The sequence below is a fragment of the Callorhinchus milii genome, unplaced genomic scaffold (assembly GCF_018977255.1).
Source record: "Callorhinchus milii isolate IMCB2004 unplaced genomic scaffold, IMCB_Cmil_1.0 Scaffold6, whole genome shotgun sequence".
Classification (NCBI taxonomy): Eukaryota; Metazoa; Chordata; class Chondrichthyes; order Chimaeriformes; family Callorhinchidae; genus Callorhinchus; species Callorhinchus milii.
Window position 1 is genome coordinate 1,521,417 of NW_024704747.1, and position 16,294 is coordinate 1,537,710.

The 16,294-nt window shown below is 43.3% G+C and overlaps 2 protein-coding genes across 4 annotated transcripts in view; one reads left to right on the forward strand and one right to left on the reverse strand.

The window, feature by feature from the left end:
* The window catches only part of adcy5 (adenylate cyclase 5), a 31,062-nt gene extending 29,845 nt beyond the window's left edge, over nucleotides 1-1,217 (forward strand). Inside the window, exon 21 of the mRNA XM_042336186.1 lies at nucleotides 60-1,217. Coding sequence (XP_042192120.1) covers nucleotides 60-188 — 129 coding nt within the window. The 3' untranslated portion in view covers nucleotides 189-1,217. The remainder of the gene's footprint in view (nucleotides 1-59) is intronic.
* A 3,008-nt stretch (nucleotides 1,218-4,225) lies between these two features.
* LOC103189025 (galectin-8-like) lies at nucleotides 4,226-11,739 on the reverse strand. Of its 3 annotated transcripts, XR_489027.2 has the most exons (7): nucleotides 11,648-11,739; nucleotides 9,932-10,020; nucleotides 8,928-9,030; nucleotides 6,135-6,342; nucleotides 5,451-5,573; nucleotides 4,630-4,777; nucleotides 4,226-4,412 (listed from the first exon to the last, which is right to left on the reverse strand). XR_489027.2 is itself a non-coding variant. In XM_007909266.2 (5 exons), exons 1-4 carry the CDS (start codon nucleotides 11,675-11,677, stop codon nucleotides 5,454-5,456), a joined length of 447 nt encoding a protein of 148 aa, XP_007907457.1. In that variant the 5' UTR covers nucleotides 11,678-11,739; the 3' UTR covers nucleotides 4,448-4,777; nucleotides 5,451-5,453. The 3 variants fall into 3 exon arrangements, 1 of the variants encoding a protein (XP_007907457.1); XR_489025.2 differs by lacking the exon at nucleotides 4,226-4,412 and having other exon boundaries at nucleotides 4,465-4,777; XM_007909266.2 differs by lacking the exons at nucleotides 4,226-4,412; nucleotides 8,928-9,030 and having other exon boundaries at nucleotides 4,448-4,777.
* Nucleotides 11,740-16,294: the final 4,555 nt, after the last annotated feature.

The window sequence follows — 16,294 nt, forward strand, 5'->3', positions numbered from 1 at the left end:
TGTTAGCACTATGTCAACATGAGGGAGACTCTGATCTCAAGCTGTTGCTGTCTATACAGGTGACCACAGATATGTACCAAGTGTTGGTGGCGGAAAACTACCAGCTGGAGTATCGTGGAGTGGTCAAAGTCAAAGGCAAAGGAGAGATGGCCACCTACTTTCTGAATGAAGGACCTCCCAGCAGCTAGCAGAGACGAGTGCCAGAGAGACTAGAAAAAACACATGATCTGAAACCCATCCTGCGCAGGGCAAGCACAACGGTGCTGGACGACTGCAACACGTAAAACCCTGAACCCAACAGGAGAGAGAGAGAGAGAGCCTTACATAGCGGAATTCAAGTGTTTTTGACCAGAAGCAGTTTGTGTGAGGAGAGAGAGAGAAAAAAAACCTACTCCAGCTGAACGAAGGGTTGAGTCATCTGATTTCCTTTTCCTCTCCAAACCCCTTCTCCAAACCTCCCCACTCTTTCTCCTCTCTCTCTCTCTGATGAATCCGCCAAACTGAACAAATACACATACACACACACACACACACACACGACCAAAGAATATATTCTGGGATGAGGATCTCCAGAGATAGACAAAGAGCTCTTTGTCCTGTGTTGGCACCTCGACAGTCCGGTGTCAGGCAGGAAAGGCAATGTGCGTCAGGGGCGGGGGATGTCGTGCTGATGGACATGTGCGAGACGGGGATGACTTCCCCCAACCCCCGCCCCCCCAGTAAGTGACTGTCGGCTGCTCAGCCACCACCTCACCAGCTCTGGTTACCTTCAGTGGACGTTGATTGAATTGGGTGTTGGAACCAGAAGCCTTAAGCTCGCTTGGCTAACAGATGTGGACCTTAGCAGCACAGAGCAGCTAGCGAGCGAGCGAGGGAACGGGCGAGCGAGTGAACGATCCGCGGAAAACGGCATCTGATGAACTTGTCTTGTTGAGGCTCCGTTATCGATTGAATGAATGAACAATATCTGCTGTGGAAGAACACAAAGTGAAGTCAGTTGGGTTGATGCCCTGGAGGGAGGAGATCAAATAGATCCGAAGGTCCTATACCATCCAAACTTCTCTTAATTTTACTAACGGAGCTATTGGAAGTGGGCTGACAAATAGCCCAATGATCTTACCTACGGCTTGGCAGCCAACCAGATATGTGGGCTGAGGAACATTCACAGACCTTTACTAGTTCCTCCCACCACCACAGCCCCACCCACTAAATTTACTGGGTGGAGGGGGGGGGGGGAACTGTTTGTGGGACACTGCTGTGCGCAATTGGCTGCCGTTTTTCACCCACAAAATATAGTCGATCCGCTTTACAGCATATTCCTGTGAGGCGCTTTGAGACGTCTCGAAGACGTGATAAGGCGCTGTATCAAATGCCAGGATTATTGTTATTAGACAATTCTGTACTTTGAAAATCTACCACTTTTTTTTATTTTGTAATATCGCGACTGCAGGTGAAGCAGAACACTAGAAATCTATATTTGTAAGGTAATATTTAGCAAACGCTACGTACACCAGTTTATATTATCCTGATGTATAGATGCCATAGGACTGTATTTGCCACGTAACAGTGAGCACATTCCTTTCTGTGTTAATATACTCTGTCCTTTTATGTTATTCTCAATTTGCGATATGGCTTCATAGCATGAAGATCGAAAGGCCATATTTTATTTAAATGTCCCTTTGATTCCCCTTAACTCATTGCTAAACAATATCTGATATCACAGTCATTGGGACCTACCTGCACTCCATCATTGCAAACACCGTATAGGTGGAGTCCTGTGGTTAGAGCGCTCGTCTCGCAAGAGGACCCGGGTTCGATTCCTGGGCAGGCGAAACCTTAGGCAAGTTTCCTTGCCCTACACGCTTCTGTTTACTTAGCATTAATTAGGAACCCGGTGTCAGTCGATTGGTGGATCGCTTTCTGGGTGTAACAATCCCTTCAAAAAAAATAATGCAGGCACTCAATGCACAACTGCCACGTTTCACCCACAAAATATACAGTCACTCCACTTTACAGTATATTCTGTGAAGCGGTTTGAGACGTCGCGACGATGCGATAAGGCACTGTATCAAATGCGAGGATTATTATTATTGGGTGTCAGCCTGGCTCAGTCGTTGGCACGTTCGCTCTTGAATCAGAAAGTTGTGGGTTCAAGCCCCACATAAAGACTTCGAGCTCATAGCCTAGGCTGACGCCCCAGCAAAGTGCCAGGGGGAGTGTGGGGGAGGAGCGTGGTATTGTCAGAGGCGCTGTCTCTTCGGATGAGACGTTAAAACCGATGTCCCGTCTGCCTGGTCAGGTGGACGTTAAAGATCCCATGGGATATTCGAAAGAGAGAGGAGTTTCTCCCAGAACAACCCAAATTGGTCATTCACATCACAGCAATTTTGTTTGTGGGGGATTGCTGGGTCGCAAATTGGCTGCTACGTTCTCCTGCAAAATAAATGCAGTCACTACACTTTACAGTAATTCCTGCGAAGCACTTTGAGGTGTCTCAACAAGGTGAAAAGACACTATATCAAATGCGAGAATTGTTATTACTGTATATTTGTGCTGACTGATCGCTTGTTAGCAGGATTACCTTACCTGTTGTGAATGAACTGGCGGTGTATGGTTCTGTCTGCTGGAACTTAATTGGTAAAATACATTGGGATTTTCAAAGGGTGGTGGGGTGGGGGGGGGTGTGTGGGGGGTGTAAATTGCATTCTTTTTAATCCACATCTTGCAGACGTTATGGTAATTTCCCATGGAAATTTGAAATGTGTTCGATAATTTATTATAACTATTAAACAAATATTGCTTCAAATGATGATGCGTGTTGTTGATAGTCTTCACTTTAGTGGCTCTTGTTTTCATTAGTAACTTGTATTACGCAGGGTAGCGTCCCAGAGCCCTTGACAGTGGCGGAGCACGAGATCGAGCCGGGGCGGGTGGGGGGGGGGAAGAGAGAGAGAGGGGAAGTGAGCGTAAATACGGTCGAATAGGAAGGGCTTGAGGTGCGACCTGAGGATGGGGAAGGAGGGGGCAAGGTGAAGGGATAGAGGGAGAGTTTGGGGGCAAAGTGGTTGAAAGCGCAACCGCCGATGGTGGAACGGAGGGGACGAGGGCCGAGGGATGAGGAACACGCAGGAGGCTGGAGCTGGTGGGGCAGAAGCGACGGATAGTGGATTGGAGTCCCGTAGCTTAACGGTGAGAGCCCTTGCCTCGCAAGCGAGATAACGGTTTTGATTCCCGGACAGGGCGAAACATTGGGTAAGTTTCCTTACTCCGCACACCTGTTTACCGAGTAGTAAGTAGGAACCCGCTTGTCAGTTGCTCGCCGATCGCTTTTCTGGGGGAAAAAAATCCCTTCAAAAATAACGAGACAAATAATAATTTGGTCACTTAATCCCCGACTGTCTGTGGGGAACTGCTGTGCGCGATTGGCTGCCGCATTTGTCCCATAAAATATATAGTCAATTCACTTCACAGTATATTCTGTGAAGAGCTTTGAGACGTCTCAATGATGTGATATGGCGCTATGTTATTATTATTATTATTATTGGGGAGTAAGCAGGTTGGAGAGGTAGGGAGGTGCCAGGGTATGAAGGTATTTGAAGACGAGTGCAAGGATTTTGAAATTGAAATATATACTACTGTATATAGTTAAGAATTTCAGGCCGGATTCCTATGGAAATTTGTGTTTCAGGTGTTAATTTACTGATGACTTGTTTTCTAATTACAGTGTTCAGCCAATTCATTTTCTAATTTGCAGTTTGAACCTGTATTTCATTAACTTTCACTCTGGCCATGAATGTCTCGAGGGACTTTTGTTGTCTTAAGTCTTCTGAAAACCACAAGGCCAAGTACATTAGATCAAGAACTCCAATAAAGGTGCCAGGAATGACATGCCTTTTATCACTCCATTTTGGCCTGGATTTATTGCTTTTCCTCTCGTAAAGTGCTGAAGTCAAGACACGTAAAGATTGTTGTCAGAATGGGAAACGTGTTCCCGCAAATGGCTGCTCAAGTCAAGCCCATAATACCGACAACTTGCATTCATATAACATCCCTCACGCACGGTAGTATTCTCAGAGTGCTTAAGTTCAAACATTTATCCGATTCCCTCGGTAGTCCAGAGAGGAAAAGGGTGGAGATATGGAAAGTAATGCAGGAAATACAACTTCTTAAAAAAAATTTTTTAGGTATAAAACGTCACAGATAAATTACTTACCTTCCACTTGTCCAGTGTCGCGCTTCTGCTCACTTTCTGACTGTAGCGCTCCTCCTCAGTCTGTCAATCTGTCTGTGCCTGTGTGTACGTGCGAGCATGAATGTCGTTCACTCATTGAGTCACTCATCAATCATTCTCTCTGGACGCATACAAATTCTCTCTTTCGGGTGCATGTTGTTTTCACGATCAGATAAAAACCCTTGAAAGCAATAAACACAATGCACTTGATTTGTTAATATAGTATTGCTATTTTAATAAAATCTATTCTTGCAAAACAGAAACTACTCAATCAAACTAAACAAAGTAAATTTGTATCCCTCTAGTTCAAGGTATTCCATATTGTAGAAGGAACTAAAGCCGTTTCAGGTTTCCAAATCTAACGTAATGATATTCAGAAATTGTTAGATTTGTTTCACTTGATATTTTAGATGCTATCTCCGTGTCTTGGGACATCCTCTCAACGTGAAAGGTGTTATATAAACGCAATTTGTTGTTCTGGTTGCATTCTTGCAATTTAAGTCAACTTTGCTTAAGAATATTCATCCTGTAGTTTCTTCAGCTGTCCTATAAGGAAATTGCGAGACAAAAATACAGGAAAAATTAATGATTGTGTAATATCTGATCTTATTTTGAGAATTATACGATACATATGAATCACAAAGTAAGACCTAAGTGTAACAGTTCACTTAGCACACATTACAGCTGGGTTAATAATATACAATTATATATATTACATTTATCATTTTGTTTTTCAACAATACAATAATGATTGATTCCGTAATCTGAATACTAACAATAATCCTGATTATAGCTAGCACCTTTGCACGTCGAAAGAATGTCTCAAAGCGCTTCACCTCGTTTTTATAAAGTGACTGTGTATTTTGTATGCAAATGATGGCCCGCAGGTAGCTATGAAGTGAACAATCGATTTTATCGGGAGATTATTTGTCAGGACACCAGGAGAAACACCCTTGTCTGTTTGAATAATAGTGCCATAAGATTTTTAACATCTACCTGAACTGGCAGACAGGATTCCAGTTTGAGTCTCTTCTGAAGGATGGCTTCAGTATAGAATTAGTGTCAGCCTTGCTGTGAGTTCAAAGCCCTGACGTGGGTCTTAAACACACAATCTTCTGACTCAGAGGCAAAAGTGCTACTAACTGAGTCAGGCTGACACAATATCCTGTTTCGTGATATTATTCATTCAATACTTTAAAATAACACCAATTATATTTACCTCTTACAGCCTGAGAACATCAATACTTTCTACTTCGATATCTCCAAACACGATAACAGTATCAGGCTTCCATTCCTCAATTCGGTGTGGAAATTCAAGTATGTGTCTACCACTTACAGATACCTAAATAAATAAATGTTTTTTTTTAAATGCATTAGGTCTTGAATGAAAAATATGTGCCCAAAAGATATTTGTAGCAGTGTTCAATGAATTCAAAAGGTATGAAATCTGGTACAGCTCCAGAAAATGGAAATAATCAGTAATCAGTCAATATTTCTGACATAACCTGGAAAGTGTAGCAAAGTCATACCTCCAGATTGGCCAAAAATCCCAATATGTTTTAATTAAAATTGACCTACAGTGAAGCGATGAGGTTCATCATATTGGATGTACTGTAAAGATGTCAAAAAATCATTATAATAATTCTTGTATTTGAAATAGCACCTTATCACATCTTAAAGATGTCTCAAAGAGCTTCACAGAATATACTGAATGTATATTTTGTGGGCGAAACGTGGCAGCCAATTGTGCACAGCAGTATCCCATAAACAATCGTGGATTGAGTGACCACATTTTGGGGGGAAAGTGACTTTAGTCAATTAGTTCATTAAAAAAATTAATTAATCAATTAAAAAGGGAATCAGTATGAATAAAACAAGTCACAGAGTGGTTCAAATACGGTACCTGGAAGCAGTTTCTCCACACCACAAACACGAGTTTGAATGAAGAACCTCTGGTGGTAATATTTTCATACTTCTCACCCTGAAATCCCCAGCCATCTGGTCCCCGTGAATTAAAGATAATTTTCTCAAGCTCCTCTTTGAAACGAGGATTGAAGTGGAATAGGATGTCTGCCTCAGGGCTATCTCCCCTTTGAAAATTAACATCGAATCTAAATAAGAAAAAAAATGTTTAACTTAGTAAATGACCGATAGGTGTAATTAACCAATATTTAACAGTAATCAAGTTGGTTACATTGGAAATTGATAGTCATCACCTTTTATTAAAATATCAATGAGAGACTGATAGAGATTAAAACACGTTTATTAAATATAAATGTTTCGCTCCAGATGTAATCTAAGTAGAAAAAATAAAGATAATAGGAACACAGAAATTATGTATGGGAGACTTGGTAACACAAAGATGAATAATTAAGGCTTTAATGACTAAAGTACATTAAGTATTTCATTGTATACTACCAAGTATTCTACTCATATAATTATATATGTATTTTTGTTGAGATAATTCAGTCAACTGTATTTATTTTAATTAGACACACCACCGAGATGAATACAAGTATAACATCTACATTAATTGTCACTGAACTCTTTGCATAATGGCCATTATCTTGAAAATCTCATTGGCACTGATAAATTAATTCTGGGGACTGCAGCATCTAATTTGATGGCTGGTGACTTGCCTGAAATAAAGGGAGGGTTGACGGTTTTGTTCTGAGACTTTGCTGAATGCTAAGCCCAGTCAACTCCATATCTTTTTTCTTTGGTCAGCCAGAATTCAATGCATCCCATCTACCCGTGGAAATCCCAGAGAGAGATTGTTGGAATGGGATGCGCTCTCTCGCTCGCCCTAATTCCGGAGAGTATTAGGCGCAGGTTGGCAAGAGCCAAGGCTTGAGGGAGCCCAGAGTGTGCGCTGGGTTAACTGCTCAATTCATACCTCAAGCTCAGTTGCTTGAGGTATGAATTGAGTTTGGGGAGATAGTTTGTGATTCAGGTGGTATTCTGACTATTGTTGGTTGCTTTGACTACAAAGGATAGCTTTATCTTTGAGCTTGCCTTACAGGAGGGGATTAATTCTCCTCTCTCGGGTGTAATGTGGCCTTTGAATTTTAAATGCTTGTTGACATTAGATTCAACTTCCTTTTCACATTTGTCCTCCTGACAACACTGATCGCTTCATTGGCCTCAGTTGTGGTTAAGAATGCGGTTGAATCATCTGTACAGATCTGAAAGTATGATTTATGAATATACTGCTTTGCACTCAACATTATCTGAGTTTTCTTGCAGACTGCTCGTACAGAATATCATTGAACAGAAATGAAAGTGAATTATCATCACTGAATCTGTGCCATATGTCATGCAATGTATTTGTGACATTCCTAGGATCAATGGAAGGAAAGTTCTTGAAGTGAGAATGAAATGATTGAACGTACAGGTTACAAATATGAGAATTCCAGAAGATATGCTTTTTTTTGTTCATTCATGAAGTTGAACCCTTTCAAGAGGTATTTGTCATTTACTGTTTTGTAATTTTCAGCCATTTGGCCCTGAAACTCTGGAACATTCTCCCTCCACCCCTCTGGCTTTCTCCCTCCTTCCCCATCTTCAGGTCGCGCCTGAAGACCTTCCTCTTCCTGCCTATGGTCACCGAGCAGTCCCTGGCTTGGCGACATGCTCCGACACTGTGAAGCCCTCCGAGACACTACCCTGCGTGAGAGGCGCTATATAAATGCAAGTTGTTGCTGCAAGGCGTTTCTTATATTATTATTAAATGCAGGATTCATACTGACATCCGTTTGAGGACACGCACTCATCTTCAACCCTTTTTAATGTTTGCAAATTTAATTATTTGGACTTTTAGGACTTAGATATTTGAATTTCTACAACAGTATATTGGGTAAACCCATCACTTTCTTTTAATTGCTCCAATAAAAACAACTCTTGCATCTGAAATGCTGTTTACAGTTCAGTTTGGCCTGCTAGCCAAAATTTTCTATATTTACTGCGAGGAAAACCTAAGTCACATTCATTAACAAAGGTCAAATGAGCAACTTAGCGTTGCTGATCTGTTTAATTTGCATTATTGCGTTTTATGTTCCATTACTGTCATCAGTAAGTTCTCAAGTGGAAAATGTATGCTGATAGTTTGGCTGCTAACTGGTGTAATTACTGTGCATTTACTACCCAAATAGCTTTCACTCACAAAAGGATAATACCAGCAATGTGGATATTTTGTTGGTGAATTATATCAGGTTGAATGAGTGAGGTAAGGGTAAAGCAGTCACTGCATGGGTGAGAATTAGAATAATCTTTCACCCACAATACATACAGTCAATTTACTCTCCAGTATGTCCTGTGAAGTGCTACGGCAAGTTAAAACATATTCCAAAATCTAGGGAAAAAATAAGTCGAGTGGAAACTAGTGCAATAAGAACATAGGAAATCCTAGACAAAAAAAGACCAAGGTCCATCTAGTTCGCCTTACACCTACCTGGCGGTTGCACGCACATATGTCCGAACTACCTATGTACGATAGCCCATAATGTTATTTACGTGTAAGTGTTATAACTTTACACTTTAGCATTGTGAAGATGTAAAGATGAGGAAAAGCAGATGAGAATATATTTGGAGCTTGGGAGGAAAGTTTGGAGTTTGGTGCAACAGTATTACTGAAATAAAGAACCACACAGAAGGTTGTTGTGGACGGAGAGAGGAGAGAGGACATTGGGTCACTTACCAGAATAAAAGTCATTTAGTGAATCCTCTTCAGGCATCAGATCAAGTCAAGCTTCTTCCCACTCAGCTCCCAACTCAAAGCCCAATGGGTAAGGTTGTCCCACCTGGACAAGCAGTAGGAAGGAAGCTTGCCAGACAGTGTTCACTACATGGTTTTAGTCGGATTGCCCTTCAAGTCTGCCGACAAGCTGAGCTGACTGGCCTGTCATCAGCAACGCCTTGGAGTACTGCACCTGCCTGGCTCAGAAACTGGACTACCAAGCCCACTGCAGAAGTTTGATATTTCTCCTTGGAGCCAGCCAAGTTCCAATGAGACCTCGCTTACAATAACTACAGTATATGTATTTGTATTGTTCAATATAAAACATTTGCAAAGCACGGAATCAGAGAATTATTTAATTTGTCCTGAAGATAAATTATTAAAATGAATCACTTTGGGAGTCATATTTGTCATTTTTATCCAGCCTTATTCGATTTTCAGGATACAGAACAGGTACCCTGGTCCCTCAAAAACAAAGATAAAATATGTATCAGTACGTAAGGTGTTCTTCGGTTTAGTATGTGTTTCTACCATTCTCACCAAAACTACAAAACAGTTTATAATTAACTCTAAATTCAAGTTTCATATAATAACTGTGGTATAAACTGAATATTCCACATTTAGGTGTTCACTCTGGAATTCGTAACACAACCTGAATAATTCCCTTACTGCAATGTTCATTACATCTACAATTCCTCCAAATGAAAGAATACATTTCACATTTAATAATTAATTCACGAGTGCTCTCTATTTGATATTCCAGTACTTACAACTTTCAAAACTCTGAACTTTTACTTTGAAATGTAAACAATCGATATTTAATGTGTAATTTACGGCAAACTTTTAATACATTAAATGATTAAAGTATATTACTCCTTCGCTCATTGGAATGGCACCTCTGAATCCCCAGTCTTGCATTTTTTGAATCCTATAACCTGACACATATATAGTTTACAATATGTTACCTGAGAGGATCATCAGTCAACTTTCCTTTAATAACTATTATTGATTCTTCACCTAGTTCTTCAGTGAATTTTGCAGTAAAAGGAACGGTCTGAAATATATAACATACGGTATGAAAACAGATATATGGAGGATAAATAATTCATAGGCATTTTGAGGCACATAAACAAGATAGATGATTTTAATTTAAAACTTCATCGAGTATTCAGTCAATATTTATGTGTTTCTCATTAGTGTAATTTCAGCTATTGAAGTTATCCACAAATTTAAGTTACAAGTGCTAACCCTATTTATTTACATACCTAGAGGCACTGGAAAATAGTTCCAACGCTACATTTAACCAATGCCCTAGGTTTATCACGTACTGTACAATAAGTGTGATCAACAGTACTAAGACCTTTGAGCTCACACTCACGTTCAGTACTGGGGGAGCAGTGGGTGTTGAAATCACATACTTTTGAGTAAAATGTTCAATCAATGTCCCATCAGCCTGATCAGGTGGATATTAAAATCTTTTTTTAAAAAAAGAGAAGGGAGTTTCTCCCATGTCCTGGCCAACAACTGGGCGGTCACTTCAAGGCTGTTTGTGAGATGTAGCTGCTGCGTTTTCCTACAAATATTCAGTGACAATTCTTCATTGTGATAAGGCTCGATATCAAATGCAGTGGCTATTATATTATTTAGGTGAGGCAGGTGACAATATGGATTGAAACGGTGTAGAGAACAAAGTACTGGAGTCTCATATGTTGTGATCTCTGAACTGGGTTCATTACTAAGGAAGTGAGGATCCTTTCGGTAAATGGAAGTTTGCTGAACCATAGTCAATTGTATTTGCAAATACAGAAGCACTTTTGGTGAGGTCCAACACACAAACACCCAGACGTGAATGTCAAACTTATCCAGGAGTCTGTTGGGAAGGGCACTGCGAGAAACTCTCTTCTCCTTTTGTTTTTGTTTAGGGGATCTTTAAATGTTTACCCAAACAGACAGATGGGAACCTCGACTTAAAAGTCTCATCCGAAGGGTGGCATCACCGACAGTACAGCGCTCCTTCTGCCCCCCACGACCCCCCCCCCCCCCACAACGCTGCGCAGGATTGTCAACCTGGACTGTAAGCTCAAGGTCCCCAAAGTGGGGCTCAAACCCCACGACTTTCTGGCTCGGAGGCGAGAGCTTGACCGCCTGCGCCAAAGCCACACCATCCAGACGCTCAATTTGTAGACGTAATTTACATTGTCTTCATCTCCTTGTGAGCGTCAGCACACGCACATATACACACACACATACACACACATACACACACACACACATACATACACACATATACACACACACACATACACACACACACACAGAGACACACATACATACACACACACACACACAGACACATATACACACACAGACACATATACACATACACATATACACACACACACATACACACACACACACACAGACACATATACACACACAGACACATATACAGATACACATATACACACACACATATACAGACACACATATACACACACACACTGACACACATACATACACAGACACATATACAGACACACATATACATACACACAGACACATATACACACACAATACACAGACATATATACACGCACATCGGCACATGTACAGACACATATATACACAGACACACGTATACACACACACATACACACAGACGCTCAACAAACGACACCCACCGGCTTTCGAACACTGAGAATGGTATTCATGTCTGAGCAGCGGTGCGGGGAAAGCCGTGAGGGTGCGGGGGAGTGTGCGGGTGAGGGGGAGTGTGCGGGTGAGGACGAGGCGGGAGTGTGCGGGTGAGGACGAGGCGGGGAGTGTGCGGGTGAGGGGGAGTGTGCGGGTGAGGACGAGGCGGGGAGTGTGCGGGTGAGGGGGAGTGTGCGGTTGAGGGGGAGTGTGCGGGTGAGGACGAGGCGGGGAGTGTGTGGGTGCGGGGAAAGCCGTGAGGGTGCGGGGGAGTGTGCGGGTGAGGGGGAGTGTGCGGGTGAGGACGAGGCGGGGAGTGTGCGGGTGAGGGGGAGTGTGCGGGTGAGGACGAGGCGGGGAGTGTGCGGTGCGGGCGAGGCGGGGAGCGTGCGGGTGAGGGGGAGTGTGCGGGTGAGGGGGAGTGTGCGGGCGAGGCCGGGAGGGTGCGGGTGAGGGGGAGTGTGCGGGTGCGGGTGAGGGGAGTGCGGGGGACAGGACACTGGCGGACGCGGGGCGGCGCTCGGGGTAAAATGGCGGCCGTGGCCGAGCACGTGACCCGGACCACGCGCCGTCTGCAACCGTCGTTTGCCGATTTAAACCCCGACTCCCGCCTCCGCACCAACCGTCACAAGGGTTTGATTGTGTGAGTTATCCTGTGGGGACACCTTATATATGTTTAAGGGTCATCTTATATATTTGATCGTAATAACCGTATGATGTATATATTCGACCGCAGCGTCTTCGAGACGTCTCGAATCGAACTCGAGTTGAATTGACCGCCTTTTGCGGTCGCATCTTATTTTATGTTCCGAACGTGTGGGTTCCCGGGAGAGGTGGTGGGTGGGGGGGAGTGGGGAAAAAAAAGCGCATCGCGTCACACCATCGCGGCCGGCGAGAGCGAAGCGTTTGCCGGTGCGACTCGGGTCAGCCCCCCCCCCCCACCCGGTGATTTGCGACGGCCTCGGGACTGGACTGGGACACCGCGGCCGGTCCGGGAGGGTGACTCGATCCTCGAGCGCCCGTCCTTTGACCCGGCCGGATCGTCGGCTTGACCCTTGCATTTTTGACGCCGCGCCGCGCCGCGCCGCGCGGCCGAGACGGTCTGGGCAGCGTCCCGAGGGCAGGGGCGCGCCGTGAAAGGAGCGCGGCGGCTGCGCACTTGGCGGCCGAAGCGCGGCGGCGGCGGCGACGTCCCCCGCAGACGTCCCCGCAGACGTCCCCCCGCAGACGAGACGCCCGAACCCAGCCACACCTCGAGCCGCCGAGTTTGTGACGACCTCTTTCCGTCTCCACTCTCTCTCTCGCTCTCTCTCTCTGTCACGAGGCGTTCGATTCGATTCACTCGCCTCGATAACGTACCAAGTTTGCCGCGCTTACGATTCTATTAATATTCCATTCGTGGCGCCGGACGTTATTAATTTGTCTTTTCCGCGGCGAGAAACGATATCCTTTCTTGGGAAATATCATCCCGTTGCACAATATGTGGCCCCTGACTCACGTGTTTGTAACGTTCATTCGCAGGGGCCGACACCAATCACTTTGATGCATTGCGGCTTCAAAGCGCCGCTGATGAAGACAAGAGACGTGCTTTGTGAAATCAAAGGAAAAAATTTTTTTTAATTTCCGGTCGTTTTAAGCAGCACTTGCATCTCCAGCAGATCTAATTGCTTCCGGTTCCTTTAGCACTTTCTAATTTATTGACTCTTTTATCCCTCCCTCCCCCCCCCCCCGCGCGCCCCACTCGGAATAGTTTTACGTTTGCGCACATTGATTGGAATTACATGAAAATGGAAAGGCGGATACGTCAACTTTATTGCTCTTTTCTCCGCAAATCAATTGAACGTTTTACCAAATAGGATAACTTTTCAACGGTCAGCATACCTTTTGGTTGGGACATGGTTCCAGCCGGACAAGCAGCGGGAAAGCTGGCCGGACGGCGATATCAACGGCAAGCTATGCGGTTTCAGCTGATTGGACTCTCGCAGTTACCCCGACGCACACTCTGGGGTCCCCCGGGCCTTGGCTCTTGCCAACCTGCGCCTAACACTTCCCGGAATTAGGTAATGTGTCGGGGGGGGGGGATGCAGGGAATTCTCAGCTTGGTTTGGAGACTCCTATGCACGGTGATGGGTTTCTGCGTGTGTCAAGACACCCGGCTGACCCCCCAAAAAAAATGCATAACCATTTAGGACATGATTGAAATTTGGCTTTCAAGTTAAATGCTTCTCAAGTCAACAGTTGACCAGCGCCTACACGTCAAAATGTGCAACAAGAGGCGTTTGAAACAATTAGTCTTCAGACAAACTAGACCCACTTGAAGATTAAAGCATCCAGTCCAGGAAGATTGTAGAAATATTGGAAACAGACACTGGAAAAATAACCAATGTCATTCCAATCTTTGAGGTCAGAAATGTGACCTTGAGAACTACCGACCTATTTCTTTGCCATATATAGTGGGATAAACATTACTCTTTTAAAGCGAGGAATTCCAAGTGCATCCAGCAAGTATAACAGTATAACAGCAGTATGTCCAATCAATCTAAGTCCCATCAGTTAATAAAAAAACAGTTCTAGGGAAGGGAATTCATTACAGAATCAGAAATAATATCAAGAGTCCCTTAGATGGTTCAACATTGAAGTCGTCTACTCTATTCCCGATTCCCTCTGCTATTCGTATGCTCTTTGATTGTTAAATGAATAGATTTGTTAGTAACAGTTCATTTAACCGGGAAAACAGTGTGAGACTGTGGATGGGGAAGGCTGTGTGGTATGTGATGTGTCATACATATCCCATGTCACATTAGTTTTGTCTATATTGAAACAGATACCGAGGCCAGGAGTGTTGTGGGAGTGAGGGAATATAACTAAATTGATGGGGAGTAGAAATACCGGTTCATATTATAATGAAGTGAAGATCTCATACTCAACTTAATTTCCCCACACTTAGGAGCACATTATCATTTAGGATTGTGGGCAGATTTAATTGAGGAATCCAGATGTCAACCAGGCCATCAAATTAACAAGTCGCAAAGGAACGTTAGCTCAGCAGAGGAGTTGGGATATGCAAAATTCTGGGTTATGAAGCCACAAACACCGCAGTCCTGTATCGCCAGAAAAGAATCACAGAAATTCACTGCTCTTTCCTCTTACTGTTATTAATCTACTATTATTAATAGTAATAAAAGCATTATCACAATATCAAAAAAAAACTCCCTCCACTCTTTGAATGATGTGTGGGATATTTTAAGGTCCACGGTTCTTTAGGGCCTCGGTTTATAATAATAATCCTTGCATTTGATACAGCGCCTTATCACGACTTTGAGAAGTCTCAAAATGCTTCACGGAATATACTGTCGAGTGAATTGACTGTATTTTGTGGGAGAAACGCAGCAGCCAATTGGGCACAGCAGCGTCGCACAGACAGTCGTGGATTGAGTGACCAAACTTTTATTTTTTCTTGGAGGGTTTATTAACCCCAGGAAAGCGGTTCACCAATTGACTTGACAACCCGGGTTCCCTCTTACTGCGTGAACAGACGGGCGAGGAGTAAGGAAACTTGCCTAACATTTTGTCCTACCCGGGAATCGAACCCAGGTCCTCTCGCTTGCGAGGCGAGCGCTCTAACCAATACGCTACATGACTGCTAGACTTTAAGCGCTGACGCCTAATCTGAGGCTCGAACCCACAACCTTCTGACCCAGAGATGAGAAGGCTACCAGCTGAGCTAACTCCACTCCGTACGTATTCTTTGAATGTTTATTTCAATTCCTTCTCAAATGTTAATCGCCGCAAAGCATTTCATATTCTGATCACAATCTGTGTGAAAAGTCTTCCAACCTTCCCCTGAACCTCAGAACATTTTATTAAAACCTTCATATTTATTAGTAGAGGAAAACATATGAGCAATGCAGGCACCATCCATCAACAGATACGCTGGCTTGCTAGTGCGCACATTATTTTCCCAGTCGCATAAATGATGCAGAAAAATAGCACTTTACACCAAGCAATAATCTAGAATGCAAATTACACTGTGTGAGTTGCCAACATTGTTCATTTGTACTTCCCCCCCAAACCTACTCAAACCTGAAGTAAAAAACAGACTTTGAAAAGGCAGTATTTTAAAATGAATAATAAATCCAGCGATGTGTTGTTCACGGTGACTGAGGTAAAATAATAATTCTTTCATTTGATATAGCGTCTTATCATTAAGACTCTCAAAGGGCATCACAGAAAATAATGTAAAGTGAATTGACTGTATATTTTGTGGGCGAATCGCGGCAGCCAATTGGCCACAACAGCATCCCACAAACAGTCATGGATTAAGTGACCAAATTATTATATTTTTTAAAAGGGATTATTACCCCCGGAAAAGTGATCCGCCAATCGACTAACAACCGGGTAACTATTACTGCTAAGAACATTACTGTTGGTATTGCAAAGCAGAACATCAAAAGACTAACAACCATTTTTCCATCTTACGTAGCTTCTGTGAAATGGAAATTTAGATGCAACTGCAGTAATGTACCTTTGAGCATTCAATTTGTTTATGTGACACCTCAAGATTATTTATACAGCCAAAAGCTGAATTACTTCTGGCAATTCTGGGAGGTGGAAGATTTGGCTTTGGGACAGAT